The sequence below is a fragment of the Miniopterus schreibersii genome (genome assembly GCF_964146895.1).
Source record: "Miniopterus schreibersii genome assembly, chromosome: 11".
Classification (NCBI taxonomy): Eukaryota; Metazoa; Chordata; class Mammalia; order Chiroptera; family Miniopteridae; genus Miniopterus; species Miniopterus schreibersii.
In genome coordinates this window covers 60,810,395-60,832,432 of record NC_138111.1, presented here as the reverse complement: position 1 = coordinate 60,832,432, position 22,038 = coordinate 60,810,395, and the positions used below count along the sequence as shown (strand labels likewise).

The 22,038-nt window shown below is 46.0% G+C and overlaps 1 protein-coding gene across 3 annotated transcripts in view; it reads right to left on the bottom strand.

Moving 5' to 3' along the window:
* Positions 1-2,341: 2,341 nt before the first annotated feature.
* TEK (TEK receptor tyrosine kinase) overlaps positions 2,342-22,038 on the bottom strand; it is a 97,398-nt gene continuing 77,701 nt past the window's right edge. For all 3 annotated transcript variants that reach the window (XM_081152017.1, XM_081152019.1, XM_081152018.1), the window contains 9 exons: positions 20,306-20,516; positions 17,970-18,080; positions 15,935-16,125; positions 15,272-15,385; positions 10,643-10,713; positions 9,710-9,750; positions 8,724-8,820; positions 7,095-7,194; positions 2,342-6,358 (listed from right to left, as the gene is read on the bottom strand). In XM_081152017.1, the coding sequence (XP_081008143.1) occupies positions 6,284-6,358; positions 7,095-7,194; positions 8,724-8,820; positions 9,710-9,750; positions 10,643-10,713; positions 15,272-15,385; positions 15,935-16,125; positions 17,970-18,080; positions 20,306-20,516 (1,011 nt within the window). In that variant the 3' untranslated portion in view covers positions 2,342-6,283. The remainder of the gene's footprint in view (positions 6,359-7,094; positions 7,195-8,723; positions 8,821-9,709; positions 9,751-10,642; positions 10,714-15,271; positions 15,386-15,934; positions 16,126-17,969; positions 18,081-20,305; positions 20,517-22,038) is intronic.

Below are 22,038 nucleotides of genomic sequence, written 5' to 3'. Positions count from 1 at the left end.
TGACAGACTTGAAAATCTAACTTTGAATACTCTCCAGGTTAAAATAGTCTGTTCTTTGCTCTGTGTTCTAGAACAGGAGTCAGCACACTATGGCCCATGTTGGCCACCTGATTTTGAAAATAATTTATTGGAACAGAGCCACTGTACCCATTCATTTATATTCTTTCTATAGCTGTTTCACACTACAAGGGCTCTGTTGAGTGGTTTCGGCAGGGACTGCATGGCCTGCAAGCCTGATATATTTATAATTTGGCACTTTGTATGTTTGCCACCTCTGTTCTAGAACAGTGCTAGCTGTTCTAGTAATCTAGAACCTTCCGTATTTTCACTGTGTAGCTAGTGAGTGGTTGAAATGTATCTAATGTAACTGAGAAACTAATTTACACTGAAATAGCCACATGTGGCTGAGGCTGCCACACTGCACAGCACAGCTGTAGAACTTTGGGGACCTTCAGTGAGCATTTGTTTCGGCCAGCCCTAGGACCTACCTTCATGCAGAGAAGGGCTGGTTCTTCGGTGAAAAAAATACAAGGCAGGCCATTTAATTTTCGTAGGTGCGTGCCAGCCTTTTTCACTCTAAAGCTGGTATCCAAAGTACAGATATTTATTAACACCGCAGTGTTATCTTTGCATGTGACAGATAAGACTGGAATGTGCTAGAGACCATCTAGAGACCCTACCAAACTGTGGGAACGAGTTGGGGACAGCAGTTTTCTATAAGAAAGCTTTTCACAGGGATGTCCTGTCACTTGGAGACATCACATTTCAAGCTGGACTTCTCACAGTGACTTCCTGTCTCTCATTTTCCAGGAATCACCCTAATTCTGCCTGTTACCCAGACCAGAAAATTCCAAACCATGGTGTTTCCTTCATTCCTTGTAATCAGCCTGTTTCTTCCACCCCAATAACTCAAGGGTTTTCTATTTTTCTGTTTCCACCACCACCCTCTTATATACTCAGTACCTTGTAGCCAGGAACCAGTGCCCGGTGGTGGTTGACACATTAAATGACAATTTCAAGTGCTTATGGATGTGCCATAGTAGGTGCTAACCGGTCCATTTCAAACTCCTTCCTCAGTCATTCTCTAAGCTACTCTTGTCCTGAGGCTAAGGGTAAGCAGTGCCTCTCCAAAGGACAGCCCTCCTAACTGCAGTCCCAGCTGCTCCCTGCCGTCTAGGCTGGGTTACCTGGCCCTCCCCGTGTCTATCCTATGCTATTTCAGGCTGTACAAATCGCAGTACAAACTGATTCAGCTTCACTTACGAGCATAGTGCGTTTGGACTAGATGGGGCTCCCTCCAGAGACGGGCCAGAAAACCGCTGAGGCAGGACGCCCCTGAACTGAGGTGCGCCCCTGGCTGAGCCGCAGGCGGGAGGGGCCCGGCTGTCCCCACGCCCGCCTCACTGTGGGCGGCTGTGCTTCTGCTGCCCCCTGGTGGTGCTCTCCGGGTGGGACCGTGCACTCGGAAGTTAGCCGGCTCGCATTTGATTTTCTCCCCCTCTGCTAACTCAGTTTAGGCCACTTTCTTAACCTCTCAAAGCCTCAGTTTCCTTGGCCATAAAAAGGCACAATAATCCCTCATGTTACTCGGCAAGTTGTAGTGGGATGGTCCGTGGAAAGTGCTCAGCAACTGACGCAGCTGCTGCTCCTTGCTGCCCTATTGGTTCTGCTGCTATCAGTGTCCTCATTGTTGGGGAAGAGCTGCTGATGGGCTTTCCTTTCATTTGACAGTTCATTCATGCTTCTGCTGTGGACGCGGCAGTTATGTTTCCTCAGTGGCTCGGCTTGCCTCGCCTCGCAGAAGATCCCTCCAGAGGCCTGCGGCCGAGCACCTCAGAGGCCGTGAGTCCCGGTGAGGCCCGTGTGCTCCTGATTCATACTGGAGCCCGAGTCTACTTGGCTGAGCAAACCATGGGCCATGGCACAGGTCAGTCTGAAGTGCTGATGGTGGGTCCCCTGAGCCCTCGGAGACTAGAGCAGCTGCTTGTGGACAAAGCGTCACCCCCCACCGCCCGGTACAGTCCTGGGTGTCCCACAGGCATGGAAACCTCGGTGACACTGAGAACGGTGGCCTAGCCCGTAACCCATGCCTAACACTCTAGTCGCTGTGCAGATTTAATTCCACTGTAAATTTTCCTGAGCCTCTTTGCGCAAGTGCTTTCCATTAAACCAAATGAGATCCTGGCCAAATGGGCCCAGGCTACCTCACCCAGAGTAAACTGTGTGAGCATTGTTAGTTGTTTAGCTCAAGTTCAGTAGGTTCTTTATTTGTGTGTTTGCTTTACACCGGATTGGTATGTCTTACTCTCAGCTTTTTTTTGTTCTTTTTGTTTTTTCTGATGAAATATACCCAACTTTAAACAAGTTAGTCAAGTGCAATAAGCACAGCCACCAACTACCCTGTTAGTAGCATGGCCATATGCACAATTTGCCAATGCCTGGCTTGGAATGGAGGTTACTATATATTCATGCATACCCATATAGACCCCTCCTATGTACAAGATAGAAAAGAAAGTTATTTTTAGTATGTTAAAATTAGGATACAATGCTATGTTTCTAAAGATACTTCATATATGGGATACTCCTGATTCTGTTATTAATTGTACAAAATACAGATTTTTACCCTATGGGATTTAGTTTTTCATTCCATGTCTATTAGACACTCATACAGTCTTGCTGGGGGTCTTTAATTTACATTATCTGCTTTGTTAAAAATATATCTCAAAGAATTCCCATAAAATTATATTATACAATTAGTAATGCGTTCTATTAAAACCAGTCTTGAACCATGGACATAAAAATATTTCACTTGACAAAAATAACCTATAAAAACAAATATTCTATAAGTTTTATACCATTTCTCAGAGTAAGACACAAAGAAAAATGAAAAACATTATAGCATTTTAGAAATATGGACTGTATGATTTTTCTCATCACAACCGTAGGCTTTGGGTAAATTTCATCTACTTTTTAAAACCATGTAATCTTATATCTAATGTCATTCTTTTGTGTAGAGAGGTGTACTTTTGCTAGAATTCCATACTTACAGCTTCCTGCCAGATCTGTTCTTTGGGGATAGCTGCCACTTTATTGTTATATATGTCCCTGGAAAAGAGGGACATGGAGAAGGTACCGATATGCTATCCAATCGCAGCAAAGTAGTGGCCATGTGATACAACACGCTACACAGAAAAAGGGAGATGTTACTCTAGATTTATAAAGCAACCACTAGGGGTTGTCTTAGGTGTCAAAAATCATATTTTGGTAAGTGGCCAGTATTAATTTTGTTATAAGCAAACTCAAGGCTTTGAGAACACTCATGGATAACATCACAATAAACCATCTTTGTCTAATGTGTTCTTTTATATTCTGTGCTATTCGGAGGTCACAATTCAAGTGAAAATGCTATGGCTTGCATGGAACTGGTCCTCTGGAAGGTAACAGAGGATCTGAGAGGAAAGAAGAAATCACATTGCCCAAAGATATCTTGAATCTCTGCATTGTGGTGTCTGACTCCTCTGGCCCCCGGTGCTGGCAGTGGAGTTTGGTCAATGACGGTGTGAGGTTTCTTGACAGTTTTAGAGAGAGAGGAAGAGGAAAATGCTGTTGAGGTTTTTAAAATTACATTTTAAAGGTTAAATTGCCACGGTGATTTCTAAAGTTGTGACTGGGTGTGGGGGGAGGAATTAAGTTGGTTTGAGTTTTTGACTCACCTCCATAGGGAGTGTGCAAATCAGTGGAAGATGGTTTAAAGTGAAGGAATCGGGCCATGACGTTCACAGAGTTTCCTCAGATCACCTCCATTTCTTTTTCTGTCTAAATACCTAAAGCCATCATATGTTTTTTTAACAGTTTTCTATAGGTTTCCTATATAAATGGAAGTAAATGTGAACTTTTCAGTGCACCCTGTTAACAGAGAAGTTTCGGTCGTTTGGCTATTGTGTGATGTATTTTTATTCTAACTGTTGTCCCGTTACTTGATTTTAATTCATATCAACAACTCACTGATATTTTTTGTAAGGGAGTATCCTATGCATATTTTAAACACGGTAGGTTCTAATTATATTCCCAATACCGGAATTGTCTAATCTCTTTGAGGGGGTTACTTCTTTCTTAATTGCTCTTGATAATGTGGAACCTAAATGACTTTATTCACCTTGCCAGTTTCCCTTTGAGTAAAGGTCCATGGCTCTTCCATATTAGTCTGGTAACAAGTTACAAGACTACAGAGGTTTCTTTGACAATGGTATGGATGAGTCACAGAGTGATCGACTGTGGCCTTGGGACAGAGGGAAGTCAGTCGCTTTGAGTTGACTGGGATGATACTCTCGGGAAGCATACCTCAGGTTTGTTGCCTGGGTATTTTTAATTTACAAGAAATTCTTAATTACCACTGAATACCTTTTTCTTGCTGCCATAAGTACTTAGCCATCTCTTCTGTCATATACTTGATGTGAGATAAATTCATAATGATGTGATTATTTAAAATAATTAAAAATTACAGTCTAACTATAATAGGGAAAAAACCGTATTGTGCACTCCAAAACCCTGTGCAGAATTACCTGCATTTTCAGGTCACTGTTCTTGTTCAGGTCCACGCACATGCAAACCAAGAGTTACCAGGAGGATCTCTACTAGATAAGTTGGGTAAAAGGCAAAAGGAACTGTTATATACACAGTTGACTCTTGAACAACATGGGTTTGAACTGCATGGGTCCACTTGTGATTTTCTTAATTCTTTTTAAAATTTTCTCGAGCTTTATTGTAAGAATACAGTATATAAACATATACAATGTGTGTTAATTGACTATTTATGTTGACAGTACGCTATTTATTTTAGGGGAAGTAAACTACATATGGATTTTCAACTACTCAGGAGATCAGCACCCCTAGTTGCCCCCATGTTGTTCAAGGGTCAACTGTAGGTGGACCTATTTTCAACGGTCTTTATTCAGTCTTCCACTTACTTGATTAAATAAGTGGTCAACCAGAAGTCTTGCTTTTTGCTCTGTCTCCACTTGAATTGGAATGAAGAGCCTTTGGGATAAATTTAGCTTCCTGGTTATCATTTTTGAATACTTACGGCTGACTAGATGGCAGGAATATGGAACTTTACGTGGTATGCCGACTATTTGACATCGTCAAGAAAATGGACTAGAGAGTGGAACACTTCTAGAAGATGCTTCCAGTCTGGTGAGCTGACATACCAGCCTAGTGGAGAATCCCAGCAACTGCTCTACACGCAGATTACTGACAAGTCAGAGAATGATCATCTAAGGTGTGTTCTATGAAGTACAATGAAGATATTTGGAAATACCTATGAGACACATTCCTGGACAAAACAGTGGGTAGGCAAGACATTTATTCACTTACTACAGATCTCAGTGTAACAGGTGCCTACAGTATAAATGGTAAACATACAACTGGTCAAAACGAAATGTTTTTACAATGTGCAATACATTAGGTATGTTAATTTGATGTGATAAATGTCATATGTCTCCCTATAAATATAACCCTAGGCTCCCTATTTTAATTTCTTCAAAATACACAAATCAATGTCCAGAGAAACTAAAGCCGAATCTCATTCACTTATCTTTTAAACTTATCTGTACACGTTAGGAATGAGATTTAAGTCTATTTTTAGATGTTAACACTGTGGACTGACCAGTGGGGCACTGGAAACACGTAAGCAAAGTTGTCAAATGATTCGGTGGAATTGGATGATTTTTACAGGGAGAGAGAAGACTTAGAGAAGGATCTGTTTTACAACACCCGGAGTTTTCCTTCTCTTTAATGTTAACCTATATCCTGTTAACTCATACAATTCCCCTACTTTTCTTACCTGTGCTATCAGGGTCAGTGTTAGGTTTGTTAACAGTATTTTACTTCTAAACAGCAAAACATTTTAGAGCATTCACTAAAAGGTAAATATCAAAAATATCTAGGAAACAATGAGTTATGCATTACAGTAATTGTCCTTTTACACCCTTCTTTAAAATCCACATATTTAGAAAAATATATTATTGCATATGAAACCACAAACAGGCATTCTGATTTCAGCACATTCTTACCCAAAACAGTATATACAGTTATGTAGAGTCAGAGTGTCCTGTAGGTTCACACAGGGGCTTCGTGGTGAAAGTCCCAGACATACAGCAGTATATTATATACACTTCCATGCTCCAGGCCACCCCTCTCGGCAGAGGCTGGCTGGCTGTCTTGGCATCAAGGTGTCCACGGCCTCAGGCCAGTGAAGGGGAAACAGAGATGACACCGGTCTGTCCTAGGCCGCCTCTTCGGCAGAGCAGTCGATCCCCGCGTAGGTGAACTTCTCATACAGCGTGGTGTTCACGTAGGTCTAGGGGGATGAGAGGGGTTCAGAGACAGGCCGCCTCACTGCCACCCTCGCGGGGGCAGTTACAGTCATACCCTGGTGTCCTCAGCTTGTTTCCATTCCAATATTAGGTACCTGGGGGACATTTTCTGCCCTCGGTTCCTTTTGTATTTGACAACTTTCTTTCTGGAAGGTATCCCCTGACCTCTGCCAGTAGATTTCATTCCATGGCCCCCGTTCCTGAGCTTCCCTTTCTCGCTGTCCTCACTGGTCAGTGCTTCCCGAAGTGTCCCGGCTCCCCGGCTCCCGGGTGATCGCACCCACATCTCTGGTTTAATGAGTTTCAAAATCCATTTCCCTAACCCAGGTTAGTCTTTTAAACGCCAGCTACATACAGAATTTTTGACCCTTCCCATAGCAACCTGAAGACCATGCTCTGGTGCTCCCTGAGTCACCTTTACCTCTGAGCCTGTTTCCTCATCTATAAAATTAAGGGGTCAGACGATATGATTTAAGATTCCTTCTAATTCAAATAGGCTAATTTTGTATGTTCTGTGCGTGACTATTATCTTGTATAGAGATCTTATTTCTTCCAAAATTGTAACTTCCTTAAAGTTGGGAGCCACATCTTTTGTGTCCCTACAATACCCAGGGCTGTGCCCAGAAGAGCTTGTTGAGTTGCACCAAGTATTTTTATCCACCTTACCGGGCACCTGAGGAATTCCAATTAACAAGTCCCTGCTGTGAGCTCCATACTCACCTTTCGTTCTTCTAACATCCTGTTCAAGGACACCAGGATCTGCGCAAACGAGGGCCTCTCGTATGGCTTCTCCCTCCAGCACTGTCTCATCAGGTCATACCTTTGAAAACAGAGTTAAAGGGTTAACTCTATGAATGTGCTACAGTCCTGGGCATGGCCAAGTGCAGAGTTTGGAGAAAAGAGAACATAGCCATTCAACACATGGTCAGCGGGAGACAGAGGTACAGCACCCAGGAAGCTTCTATTAGGCCTCCCACCTCCCTACCCAAGCCTCCTTTCCGCTCCCAGTAGATCTAGCGCCCACCCCAGGTACCATTCCTGCAAGATCTTGGTCTCAGCTATTCTGATCATCTGGAAAGAACTTAGTTATATCTCTAGGGCAGCATTTTCCTTGGGATATTACATCTCTCAAAGTAGTGTTTCATTAAAAAAAAAAAAAAAAATGGCTTCAAGCTCAAATAAATGTGCAAAATGCCACTTATTGCATCTCCCTCTTAGGGGCCAGCTAGTTAAATCCTGGGAAGTCCTGCCATTGAAAACAAAAAACCTGTTTAACCAGGTTTATTGGGACACTTCCCAAGCATAGCTGACCACGGAATTCCTTTCCCCTTGTATCATTTATGTAAATCTTGCGTGTTCCATGAACACAGTTGGGGAAGCACTGGTCGAAGGCAGTGCTTTCTCAAATGTGGCCAGAACTACTTGCACTGTCAGAATGCAGCTTCCTGGGACCCACACTAGACCCACTGAGTCAGGAGGTCTGGGAGTGGGGCTCAAGATTTCACACACTGAACAAATGCCTCCAGGAACCTTACCTGTGCAGATGACTATCAGCCATTGGCCTTGGGTATCATAGATTCTAGAACAGTTTGTACTATAACAGAAGTTTCATAACTACTGAAAAATCTCACTCCTCATGGAATAAATCTCAGAAGGTGGAATTTTGGAGACTTGGTCCAGTGATGGTTCAAGGCCAGCCAGGTCTGCCCAGGATGGAAGAGTTGTCTCTTATACCAGGAACATAACTAACAGCGTCCTCTCTCACTCTTGGAAGTGGCTCAGCTTAGACAGTAAATTATTTACTCAACCTACAGCCTCCACTCTTCAAATTACGCCAATTAGGCAGCTCCTCCCTCAGGGGGGCTGTGGGAATCCTGGTATCACTAACACTAAACATTCTTCCCCTCCAAATAATTTTCACCCAGGAAAGTAATCTTTAGAGAGGTGAAGTTCCATGAAGAAAAATCCATCTTCCTCAATGTAACAGCTGTGAAACTTGCAATCCCCAAAGTTCGTCTCAAGATGTCACACATTTATTCGTGAATAGTTTCATCAATTATTTCAGATCTTTGCTGCATTTACTGGCCTTCCTCATCTCAACCTTCCCAAGAATTGTCACCTTAGATCCCCCCTGGATGTCTACGCCTGGACCGCTCGTCTTCCCTGCCCATTGCACAACCATCTTAGGCTAAAGAACCCCTTTATTTCTGGCTATTTGTGATCTTTAGGGTGTGTGTGTGCGTGTAGGTATACGACATGGGTATGAATCAGATAATTCCTTCCTCGGAGTCCATGAGACGCGCAGCAGGGAGGTGGGGATCTGGTGGCCCTAAGCCAAGGCCGACTTACACCTCATCGTCACAGTTCAGGGGCTTCTCCAGTCTGTAGCCCTGCGGAAGCTTCTCGTAGAGCTCTGCACATGTCATCCCGCAGTAGGGGGTGCCACCTGCAAGACAGGAAACACTGCCCTCAGCCCCCTCTGGTGCAGAAGGCAAAGTCTTCTGCGCAGGGGCTCAGAAGCCAACAGACCGGGAGAAGGAAGGGGCATGTCAGGGTGCACACCCGGCGTGATCTTCCTCTCTGAGCACACCCACTGCGCATCACAGCTGGGCTGGGCTGCGGACCACGCCGCAGCTGCAAGATCCACGCAGCCTCCCTGCCTCCTGGCACCATTGCCCTTCCCCAAGTCTGTCTGCACATAGCACACCCATTGCCCAATGGCGTGCATCTTTTTCCTAACTGGAAGTCCGTAGTTATATTAATTCTTGTTTTATCTATAATAGTTCCTGTCCAATTTTAATTATAAAAGCAATACATAGTTATTGTAGAAAACTTGGAGAATATTTTAAAAAGCATGAAGAAAAATTACAATAGCTTTTATTACCCTCTGTGTCATCCCTCTAGTTTTTTAAAGTAATATTTTAAAGCTGGGTTCATGATGGATGTGAAATTTATTTTTTTTTTTGGCATGCACATTTTCACAGGCTATTCAACAGCCTTCAAAATGTGGGTTTTTTACTTGGTTACATAATATAACATCTTGAGGTAGTGGAAATAAACTTGGAGTGGCTCTCTGACATCTTTGCCCATGCAGGGACAATTAACCTATAACAAAGTTCATGGCCACCGGGTTGTTACAATTACACATGACATTAGATACAGAGGAACATGGGAATAGAACACGTTCACACATGGAAACCCATGAGGTTCTGTTTCCAAGTCACATCTGGTGGCACCACACACAAATGGCCCCCGTGGGAGAACAGTGAGGGAGCAGAGGGCGGGCCCACTCCCTTTGCCAGGAGCCTCCCGGGGAGAGAGACGTGGGCACTCACCTAAGCTGACGATCTCCCATAGTAACACTCCATAGGACCATCTGCGGATGGGAAATGGGGAAACCAGTAATCAGCGGTCATTGAAAAGGTGAGACAGTCATCGTCTGCCCCCAAAGCCAGGATGACTGACGCTTTGTCAGAAGAATGTTAAATGCCTGCCCCCCTGGGATGGGCCCCCCCACACAGCACGTATTTTTCTCCTCCTGGGCCCAGGGAGGATTATAACAGGAAACTGTTGGTTCTGCCGGACCCCCCCACTTACTTTAGGTAGTGAACGCAAGGCGGCACTGTGGGAAGCAGGTGGAATTCTAGGCCAGACAGATCAGCGCTAAATCCCACCTGTGCCACCTGCTACTCATGCGACCGGGGACGAGTTACTGCACCCCCGAGGCCTCTATACCAACTTCTGCCTCAGAGCTATGTAGACACTATGTGAGATGACATATCGAGGGTGCCTTGCGCACAGTGAAGACACAGTAATTGCCAGTCTCCTCCCCCAGCATAAGAAAACCCCCTGGGCCTCAGTTTTTCCTCCTGAAAATAGGGCATGTGGGCAAGACGGCCTAGGTCTCAATCCCACCCCTTCCTTCCACCGCCAGCCTGCAAGCGGAGATGGTCTCCCTGTCTGACCTCCCTGCCGCCCCTGACCCTCAGCAGCTGTTCTCGGGTCAGAGGCTGCTCCTCTGGCCAGTCCCAGGCACCGAGCTCAGTCTGGGAAGTGGAGCCACGGAGGGCTGGCATGCCCCTTCTCCCTCTGGACAGCAAGCCTTCCCCACGCCATGTCTATCCTTGACAAACAGAGGGAAACCCAAGCCTGACACCTGTGATTTCCACCCTGAAAACTGCCCACTCCGTGGCTTCCTTTATTCCACGAATCTATTTCCTGGGCTCACTGATTAGCTTTGTTCCCAGAGGGACACGAGGCTTACTCACACATCGCTGTTGGTTGTATATACGCTGTAATTGAGGGACTCGATCGCCATCCAGCGCACTGGGAGCCGTCCCTGCAGAGAACAAAGTGAGATGCCACTTAGGCAGGACAGGGCCCCTTCACAAGGCTGGCACTTACCCGAGGCTGTGGCCCACGCAGGTTCCCAGGGAGCCCTGTTTGGAGCTCCGCAGACAAGGAGGGACAGGCTCAGGAGCAGTGGTTTTGTAAACGTTCTGCCTACAAGTGTGGGTTCACACTCAAAGGCATGCAAACAGTGAAGTCCTTCTTAGCTCAAGGGGCCTTACTGCCGTTTTACACACAGGAACGTGTGTGTGCGCGCTTGAGTGTGAATGGGAGTGTGGACGTGTAGTCCATTTCTTCTGTTCACTTTGTGGCTCTCAGACACTCAGAAAGGGGAGACATGGCGCAGGAACCAAGAATTAAATTGTGATGTGGGAAAGGCTCAGGTGGTGCGAGAGCAGCTGCGCCTGGGGGAGGTGGGGAAGGACTTCCAGAGGAGGGGACATTCAAGCTTGTGGGACATGTGGGAGGCAGCAGGTGGATGGGGGAGAGAAGGCACAGCAGGGTGCAGATGTGCCCCGGCGGAGGAGAGGGCGTCTAGCCAGTGAGGTCTACACTGGGTCTGGAGAGCCGATGAGAACCACTCACTCACCCTTTGGGTACCTGGCCCCGACTCCCTCTAGGTTGTCCCCATGTTTTGGCTTATTGAGTCCAGTCTGGGGAAAATGAGGTGTGGGCTGGACACTGGGGAGTGTGACTTCTAAGTTTTATTCCTAGTTTCCTCAAATGATTTGGGGCTCCCTTCCTCCCCACCCACCCCAGGGATCCTATGAACCTATTGAGAGACCTCGGTCTCAGGGATTCGTCCAGGTGCTAACAGTGGCATTTCAGCCACATTCACTTATTGGTGGGGCAAACTCAGGAGCATAAGGGGCTCACTCTCAGCCCCCCTGAAACTGGAGCTGGTGTCCTCCCAGACCACCCGCCCACAAGCCCAGCCCTGCCCCACCCCCAGGATTATGCCTGAATGCTCAGTTCCCTCCCAGGCCTTTGGGAAGTGGCAATATTCTGAAGCGCTCTCTGCCTATCCATCCCGAGTGGTGATTCCATACTTTAAGGCTCAGTTATGCAAGCATCCCTTCTCACATCTCCATCTCAGTATTCTCAACATTCCCCCTCCTTTCACCGACTGTCCACCCCACCCCGCCCCACCCACACTCGCTGCTCTCTTCCCCTTCGCAGCTCAGGAATGGAGAGAGAGGACTCCATTCTCTGCCCGTCTTTGCTTTCACTTCCCTGTGGGCCTCTGACCTCAGACCTCCTAGTTACTGGTTTCCACATGCACTTTTCACCATTTCTTGTTTCAGCTCTGTCCACATCCACCTGTCCCCACTGCTATCACCAAGGTCCAGGCCACCATCCTCTCTTACCTGATGACAACCACCTCTTAACTGACCTCCCTATCTTGAGTTTCACTCCGTAATGACCTGTTCTCCATACCACAACCAGAGTGATCACTCTAAATGACAAATACAACCAAGTGGTTCCTTTCCTTAAATTTTTAAAATGTCTCTATTATCCCAAGATCTCAAATCCTTAGTTGAGTCCCAAATCCTTAGCTGGATTTCAAGACCTTATCCCTGCTTCCTACTCCAACCTTGAATTTTTAACTCTCCCTCTTTCACAGCTATTGAATAACCTAATTCCCAAATGTCTCATACATTCCATTGCCTCTAGGCTTTTATATGCACCACCCCTAGAGATCATCCAATTCATTCTCATGCTATCTATTTAACATCTATTGTAAAACTCGGGAGTTAGCCTCCTCCAGGAAGCTTTCCATGACTTCCCATAGGCTCAATTAGGTGTGCTTCCTCTATGTTACCATGGCATCTGTGCTTTCCTGGCCCTCAGCACTTATTAACTGTTACAATTGTTCACTGTGTGTTTATCTGTGAGCTCTTTGAAGGTAGAGACTGTGTCTGACTTATTTTACTTCCAAACCTTGCATAGAGCACAAAACATAGTAAAAAAAAATTCAATTATGAGAGGAAGCATATATTAATCAATGAAAATAAAACCCCGTATCACTTAGTACATTAGTTTGCAACACTTCCTATATTAGAATCACCTGGATTAAAAAAACAACAACACAAAGAAACTGATGCAGGAGCCCCACCCCCAAGCAACTGAACCAGAATATCTAAGCAGTAGGGCTCAGCATCTGTACTTTTTGAAAGCTCCCCAGATGATGCTGAAGGGCACTGAGCTGCAAACCTCTGACTTACACAATAGGCTAGAGAAGGTAGCCACTCTGCCCTCTGGGGGTGCCTTTCTACACTGCACCCTCCTTGCAGGGAGCTTGTTCCTCTCCAATCCCCCTCCTTCCCTCCCCTTCCTTCGTCCTGCACCTTTCCTCCTCAGACCCCAGGCCACCAGGGAACGCTGCCCTGCCATTAGGAAACAGAGTTAAGCCCTGAACAGTGCTCTGTTCCTCTAAGAATTCCTCTTAACCTCCCCAAGACTACAGAAATCCCTGTCCTTTACAAAATGCCAAGTAAACTGGAACTTGCCTTGGGGATCTGAGAGCATCCAAATAAAATGAAGTTGTGGGGATAAATGGTATTCATCCCTCCACCCCCTCATCTAGGGACCACATCACCCAAATGCAGGAGTGAAGCCAGGAACGGGATTGTGTGAGGGAGACAGGAGGCTTCCAGGTGGCACAGGAAAGGGGGAGAGCCAGAGTGGAGCGGTGAGGGGTGGGTCCTGCATCTTTAAGACAAGCCCAGCGGAGAAACATCTGCTTTGAGTAGAGCAAATTCTGAAAAGCTTAGGGACCAAGTACTGCCTGGAAACCAGCCCTCAGGGAGGCACCCTTGGGTTCAGAAGATGCTGCTGCTGCTAAGCACCCAGGGCCAGGCTGGGTGGTGTCTCTAAGAGCCAAAGGGACCCCACTTCAAGCCCTCATCAAGAAAGGGAAGGGAAAGGTCCAAAGTGGTTTTCACTGTGATTGTAACTGTAAAACGGCATGCGCTTGTGGACAGCAGTAAGTAAAAAAATGAAAAAACAAAACAAAAAAAACTGTGTCAAGGTGGTGAGCTGTGGGTCATTTCCTTCTCAAAACATTCTTGAATATTGTTTCTGTGTTATCTTGTCAGCCACTAAAATAAGCATATTGAGAAGAAAGGAAACCTGACTTTGAGGATAAATACTGAAACCTGACCCTTGCGGAGACATTTGGTGCCCACAAAAGTAAAAGGAGCCTCCATATCACATGAAAACTGGAGCTGTCCCAGGAGAGCTGAGCCCGGGCAATGTTTGTCAGACTTAGAAAAGGGAGAGCCAGCTGCTGACAAGTGAACCTGCAAACACATGCAAGGACCATAGGAATGGTCACCCGCAGGCCCTGCATCTGGCCATCGCTCAGGGACAGCAGGGGTGGTGGCATGCTGCTGGGGAGACCAGCTGCGCCCCTCTGAAGACGGTGGGAGTGCCCTTCAGTAATTTTTTGGAGCCCCTCCTAGATAAGATTAAAGTTTCTCCACAGGCACTTCCCAAACCAATGTGCCTGCCCCTGTGCCAGTCAACGCCAGCCCACAGGGGAACCTGGGGAACAAAGATCCACCATGCGCCACCTGCCTGGAGAGCCAGCCCTGTGAACGCCAGACCTGGCAGTGGTCGGAGCCATATTCATTAGTGTGTGCTCCCTCGATGCATCCAGCTCCCTCCCCATCTCCTCCCATCCTTCCCCCCACCTTCTTCTCAATAAACCCCTTTTGCATCTGTTTTGCTGCCTCTCTTGATTTCTGTCCTGAGTGGGGGAGTGGGGGAGTGGGGGAGTGGGGGGGTGGGGGGGTGGGGGGGGTGGGGGGGTGGGGAGTGGCAAGAAGCCCTTGGCCTGTGACACTGGCACAGCCCTAGTAACCAGGGATATGGCATTTCCAGGGTTTTCTGATCCCAGGGTGCGCAGCAAAAGCAGAATCAGTTCAGCTTCTCTCTTCTGCTAACACTGCAGTTAGGTCGTCCTGGGACCTTAGACTTGAGATCAAATATTACTGTTTGGAACAATAGGTATCATTAGGTGCAAGTGGGTTGGATCGATTTCAGCTTGAAGGGGGGAGTGGGGAACTTTTGGCAAAGAGGGAAATCTGTGGGCATTTAGAAGTCCTGCGTTTCTCCCCAGGGCCTCCTTGTGATTTAGGAACCTCATTAGTTTACTTCCCTTATATTTGGAAAGTATGTTAAATGTATTTTTTTTTGCCCCTCCTATGTTTGCTGTGCACGCAGGGAGGTTGTGGAGTTCCTTGGAAGTTTCTGAGGGAGACACATAGGGCCTGGCCTGGATCCAGAGCTGGGCCCCTGCACTGCGAGGCTTGCGTGAGCGAGCGCTTGGCCACGCGCAACAGCGGCCTCTTTGCTGGTGATATGCACCCTCCAGGCATTTTAGGACTCAAAACTCAGGGTGTTTGCTGGGCCAGGGCAGTATCTACTGGGATCCTTGGTCGGGCACCTGGGTCACCGCAGAACAACGGTCCTCTTAGAGCAGCCCCGTCAGGGCGGGAGGGGTGCCGTGGAAAGGACGTTACTGGTGCCTGTTTTAAACTCACCATCGTCTTTTTCACGTAAACTTCTTGACCTCGGGACAATCCAAAGTCGGCTATTTTGGCTACATAGTTTTCACCGACTAGAATGTTCCTAGCAGCCAGGTCCCTGTGGATAAACTGAAATGTAAGAAAACATCATGTATTTTCAGCATCATATTTGCCTTTGCACGTCACTTTGTTAGTACAGTGCCCTAGGGGCCAGCGCGTTGGGAAACAGAGATGAGAGGTTAGTGTGAAAGCGGGTTTTTAAATGTCACCAGAATCCAGTTCCTTTAAAGTTGCTCTCTAAAAGCCTCAGTCAGTGGATTCCACCAAATCCTGGGAGAAGTGTTTCAGGGGGGGGAAAAAGGGTCATTACAGTTTCCTGTTGCCATGTAAGTCCTCTGCTACTGAGCATTGGTGGGGCTCAGACAGGTTAAGGCACCTCACCAAACATATGATGAGATTCACTAGATAAATACATTGTGGGTGTTGAGCATTAACATCTACATAAATAGAAGGAACAGTAACAAAGAGATTAAAATTAGGGAGATTTTAAGAGGAATTAAAGAGACAAGTTGACTGAAAAAAAAAAAAGTACACATTTTTTGTACAAAAAATGTACAAATTCTCTCTAGAGAGAATTTCTAAGGAAAGATGTCCCAAGCGAGGTCCCTTGTGACAAACCTGTTTTTGGCTCAAGTAGTCCATGCCCCGGGCCACATCCGCTGCGAAGTGGAGCAGCTGCTGGGAGGACAGCGTGGAGGCGGTGCTGTTGGCGATGGCGAAGGCCGGGTCAGTCTCCAGCACTCGGCTCTTGCGCAGGAAGTCCAGGAGGTTGCCGTGCGGGGCATACTCGATGGCCAGGTACAGGTAGCCTTGGGGAGAGGGGGACGCACCACCTCACCAGGGGGCCTAAGAAGCTTCGAAATTTCTGCGATGTGCTATGGTCCTTGGAAATTGCTTATAAAAGTACTAAAAACTGCTCTAAAAGTAACGTATCTGGTGGGACCAGCCTCGGTACTGCTGGGACAGTAGGGAGAGAAGTTTCACCCTGGTGCGATACAGGAAGGGTGCCACACTGAGACTCGAGGTTCCCCTCTTTCCACCGCACCCCACCCCTTTCCCACCGACTGTGGACTAGACTGCAAAGCTTCCCGAGGCTTTCACCCACTCGGTAGTCACAGGGGCAGGAAATCAAAGCGTTTGCTGCCAGCCGATCTAAGACAGCCAGTCCGCAACATCTTTGTTTTTTTATTCGATACTGATTGAGAGCCTCATATGAGCCATCCATGCTACTCCAGTCTGTCTCTACTTTTCTTGAGGTTATTTAGAAAATACAAAATAAGTAACAGCAACAACGAAACAAACAGTGATTAAATATCCACAGCAGAAGAACCCACAACTGATAGCTCACTCCCTCGGGCCCTCTGCTCCTCCCTAAAACGCTCACCAGGTCACTTTATTGCTGATTTGGTCACCGGGCAGCAGAGCCCAGTGTCAGAGGTGGCATTTTGCTTACAGAAACCAGAAAACCCAAATTTTTAGGGGAAAAAAAATAAAACAATAGTTGTTAGAACATATTATGGTCCATTGTCTTATTTTTATTCCAAATTGGGGTTTTTTTCTTTTAATAAAAAGTAATATTTTTTATTAAAAAACGATCTTTAGAGCCAGTGAAAAGTAGAGTGTTTTTACTATCTTTTAAAGGTAAATTACTTTATATACTCTTCTAAAATTTTAAATATTGTATGATTTTGAACTTATAAGATATTCTAAAAAATTGAAATTCTGGCCAAAATAAAAAATCTTCTAGCAGTGAATCCTGTTGACTATAAGGAAAGATATGCATAATTCCTGGTATGAATCTGCTTTCTCACTTCTTTACTGAAACATACACCTTAGGATCCAATCAATTATATCCTAATGTGATGATAGAGCAAAATTTTAAAAGAGAGATATTTTTCTGTTGTTGGTTATTATTTTTTTACCTTTCATTTACTGCTGCCCCATGCGGATTGCTGTTTTCAGGAAGTAGCTCAAAAATAAATGTCATTGCTCCATTATTCAACGTAAGGGCCATGATCTTTCAGAATTACACCCTCATTGGATCCCAGAATGATATATTGTCTGCCTTACCAGTATTTTTAGTTTAATAAATTGAGGAAAAGGAAGCAGTCTCTTTTCTATTGTTGGTTTTGTGCTGCGAAGTCAACAAGAGGTTGTCAAGTTTGTAAATAATTACTTTGTGGAGCTTTTTCATAGGAGAAAACTTTTCCACGAGAAAGTAAGTTTAAGCATAGATTCCAAACTACAAACCCAGGGAGCATACAGAGGTAAATCTCTCAATACATATTTACATTAATAATACATTAAGTACTCAATAAATATTCAAATCAATAATGGAAGTTGAACTTCAAGAGTATGTGCAGTGTAGGATGGTTGCAAAGCTCCGATGGAGTTGTTCAGGAAATTGTACAAGTTGGGCAGCAGTGGCTGAACCACATCAGAAGGCAAATGATGCAGCCTTAGGTCCAGCCTCCGAAAAGACGCCAAACCTCAGCACAACCTACAAATGAGGCCAGTCATTCAGACTGAAACTGTAACTTAGAAAAATAGGCAATATTCTTAAGATTATTATCTTTCCTATTTTCAATATGGAATGTGCCTGTTTCAAACAACAACAAAAATCTGTCAGGAAAGACAGGAAAGAGCATCTTACCACGATGTTCACAAGCTCCCAAGAGATTGATGATGTTTGGGTGGTGACCAAGTTTACAAAGAACCTCCAGTTCCCCCGCGAAGTCCCTGTGGTCATCTTTGGAGGCATATTCTGGGAAGAAAGTCAAGAGTTATAATCCCTGTCTGTCATTCCTTTTCAGAAGCAGCTGACCCCCCTCCTCCCCGGGACCTTCAAGTGCACTTGGCCACCAGTAGCTCTGGAAAATGGTATAGAAACCAGAGGTTATGCTAAGGAAGAATATTTTGTCACTGCTGACACTTTGGGCTGGTACTTCCATGTTGTAGAGGAGCTATCCTGTGCATAATAGGTTGTTTAGCAGCATGTCTAGCCTCTAATCACTAGATACCAGTAGCCCAAGAAAAATGTACCCAAGCACTGCCAAATGCCCCCCAGGGGAAAAATCACTCCTGACTGAGAACCACTGCTCTAATATTTTCTGGTCTAAGCTCTCAGATACTCAGGGAAATGACTTGGTAGCGAGGGAGCTGCTTCCACTTCTAGACTCCAGCTCTTCCAGCTCCATCTACCACCCAGAGACAAATATGCTGAGGAATAGGGCTGGATTTCACTGAAACATCACCAATAATGCACGCACCTCCTTTACTCAATGATTTCAACTTGCTTTTCCACAAACCGCTCCTGTGAAAAAACTCAAATCCCAGTGACATTTTTATAGCACTTGTTTGGTGGTCAGGAAATGGATTTGCAGTTGTTTTCTTTCGTCCTGTCTCTCCACTGGCACTTTGAGCAGAGGGAGAATCACCAGGTACCAACCAGGCTGAATGGAAGGCTCCCTGATCAGTGTACAAACAGATCAGCCTGGAGGCGGTGACAGTGTGCTGTCACTGTTTTTAGGAGAGTAACAGGGGGGTGCTGGTGTCCGCGTGCATTAAAATGATGGGCCTGTTTCACGTAGGCTAAGGGCACCAGTAAGACTAACTAGCAGGGGATCCCTGTTCATACCAGAGCAGCCTGAGGGTCGATGCCTTGGGAGCATTTCAAAAGTGAAGTTCTTTATAACGAGCTTGTCTCCTTACTTGAGGAACTGCCCGCATTTGGATGTGTCACGCCCCCAGCAGAAATTGTACGTCCTGGTGCAGTTAAGCTATTTTACCTCTTCACACGGTCATGACATAGACAGTCAGGCTCATGTCAGATCCCAATAAAAACTGATTTTACAAGGTCCTATCCCCTCTCCCCTCTCACTCTCCTTACTGTTCCCCAAAACTCCCTGGGACTAAGGTAGCAAAACAAAAAGGGGATTTCTGGCTGCTAAGCAAGGGGTGTGTGTGTGACATTAGAGACATTACTATCTCTAAGCATAGTTAATACTTTGTTTAGTTTGTTTTCTAACAATTCAGAAAGCAGCAGTGATTGAATAAGACAGTTCATTCTCACTGGAGTCTCAGTGCTGCCATCAAAAGGAAGGAAAGCCCATCCATGACCTTAAAGAGCCTAATCCTGGAGCAACCCCACATGACAGCTGATTACATTCCCGGCTCTGACACGCCACTGTCCCAGCCTGACGCTGCGAGAGTGCAGCTTCACACTCAAGTCTTCTGTAAGCTGCAGTGTCACACAGGAGAGAAGACAGCTTGTATGGCCAGGGAACTGGTCATTCTGCTCCCTCAGAAGACATTACCCAATCTTCTTCAATGGGAAGCACCAAGTAGGCTTGAGATGGACACGACTAGAAAAGATTTAGTTCTGTGACCTCAGATCAGTGGTTTTCACACTTACATGTACAGAAGAGCCACTGAGAAAGCTTAAGGATAGATTCTCAGGTGCCAGCCCAGAAATAGAAGATAGCAGAACCGGGGGTGGGAGAAGCCCAAGTTGGTGCATTGCTTACAATGTCTCCAGGAATTTTGACGCAGACAATCCATGAAGACAGTGGTTTGTAAAGTGTGACCTCCAAGCATCAGTGTCACTTGGGAACGAATTAAAATGCAGATTCTCTGGCCTTGTACCAGACTTACTGAATCAGAAACCATGGGGTGGAGCCCAAGAATCTGTCTTTAAACCAGTTATGCTTCCCATAAGTTAGCGGCGCATGACAGAGAATCTGTGTTCTCGTGTCCCAAGGAATCAAGACAGTGGTGTTTAAGTAGCCCATGCCTTCATGTTTATATCCTGACCCTATCACAGGCTGACCTCAAAGGAAACATCACCTTCAGATGCACGTAACAGCTGCCTCTGACACCGTGCCAATGTTCTGCTTAAAGAATGCAAGACCACAGAGGAAAGATTCAACAGGAAGCCAAGTTCTCTCCCCACCCTGCTGAAATGCTGACTCGACCTGGCCACTCACTGACCTTTCATCCTCTTGATGGCGGCGTCCATCCGCAGCCCGTCCTTCTTGATACGCGCCTTGAGGACCTGGCCAAAATTACCCTCCCCGATCACATCTTGAAATTTGATGTCATTCCAGTCAAGCACTGGATAAATGGTAGGATCTGGGTTGTTTTTGGCCTTCCTGTTCAGGGCCAGAGTCCCTGAGTTGAACTGCACAGCTGGTTCTTCCCTCTGGAAAGATATTTCATGTCAGGATTTTTTATAATTCTAAGGTTATACCCATACCAGGTGAAAAAAGAATATATCTAATTTGAGAATGGAGGTGGAAACAGGTGTTATCTAACAAACCCACTCTGATGAGCTGGCTGTCCACAGAGCTGTCTGGGCACAATTCCAGGCCTCAGTGGGGAAGCATGCCACAATTGATTAGCAATGTCTGCAGGGAAGCATGCCACAATTGATTAGCAATGTCTGCACAGAGCGAGGGAAGTGGAGATAACAGCATGTATGCCATGGCATGGCACATCCCCAAGCTAGTCATGCTTGAGTTTCTACTCTACTGTGGAATGAGCAAGTGTTCATTCCTTACTCGAAATAGAACTTGAAGATTCTCTCTGGGGTAGTCACAGGATGTGCCTCAGTGAGAGCTTTCCTTGCATCACCTTGGTCCATTCTTGGCCCGCCCTCCCTCCCTCCCTCCCATAGTCTTAAAGCTTAGAATCTCTCAGGCCTTCTCTGGAGCAGACTCTGGCCTCAGGATGACTGAGGCTTACAGCAAAGCCAACACAGTGTCCCCTTTTCTCCTGAGTTTAAGTAGCTGTTGACTACATCATGCCATGTTCCAGCACTGCCAACCCGTTGCTGGTCCTGCCCCTCCAGGGACAGCCTGAGGTGAGCCAGCTCTGGCACAAAGTCAGATCACAAAGCATCCCTGTCCTCCACTGAGCAGAATCTCAGGAACATGTGTACATCAAGATACATCTCACTGAGAACATGTCATTGTACTTAATGGTTTATGTACAGAATTCACAAAGTTGGGTACAAATTAATTTTACAGTCTCAAACCACAAACTAGAGTTACGTTCAGGTTGTACTACACCAAAGGACTTCAGTGGGATGCCTGTAGGTAAAGTATGATTTTATAGATCTTCACTACTAGTGGTCAAAATTCCTAGATGAGCCTGTCGGGTGTGGCTCAGTGGTTGAGCCTCAATCAATGAACCAGGAGATCGTGGTTCGATTCCCCATCAGGACACATGCCTGGGTTGTGCGATTCTCTCTCATCATTGATGTTTCTGTTTCTCTCTCCATCTCCCTTCCTCTCTGAAATCAATAAAAACATAATGAAAAGAATTCCTAGATTAAAGAGAGAGGCCATGCCAAGTACCATGAACTATGGCAGCAGACCAAAGGGTACACAGGAGTAGGAGATACACACATGTATATATCACTCTCCCACATATGAGGGGGAACCTGTCCGGTGCCACACACCATTACCTACCCCCTGAGGTCTGCTCACTCTCATGTCACTCCTTACCAAAGATGTCCCGTTCTTCGTATCGCAAGACTACTCTCTCTGGTGACTCATCACCAGGATGACATATATCTCATTTTGGAAGGGCAACAGTCCTGTTTTAGGCCCGGGATCCTGCATAATTATTAAGAGCAACTTTGTCACACTCAGAATTATTCCATTTTGGACAGGAAACCCAATCGTCATGCTGTTATCTCCCAGTTAATAATGGGAGCCAGA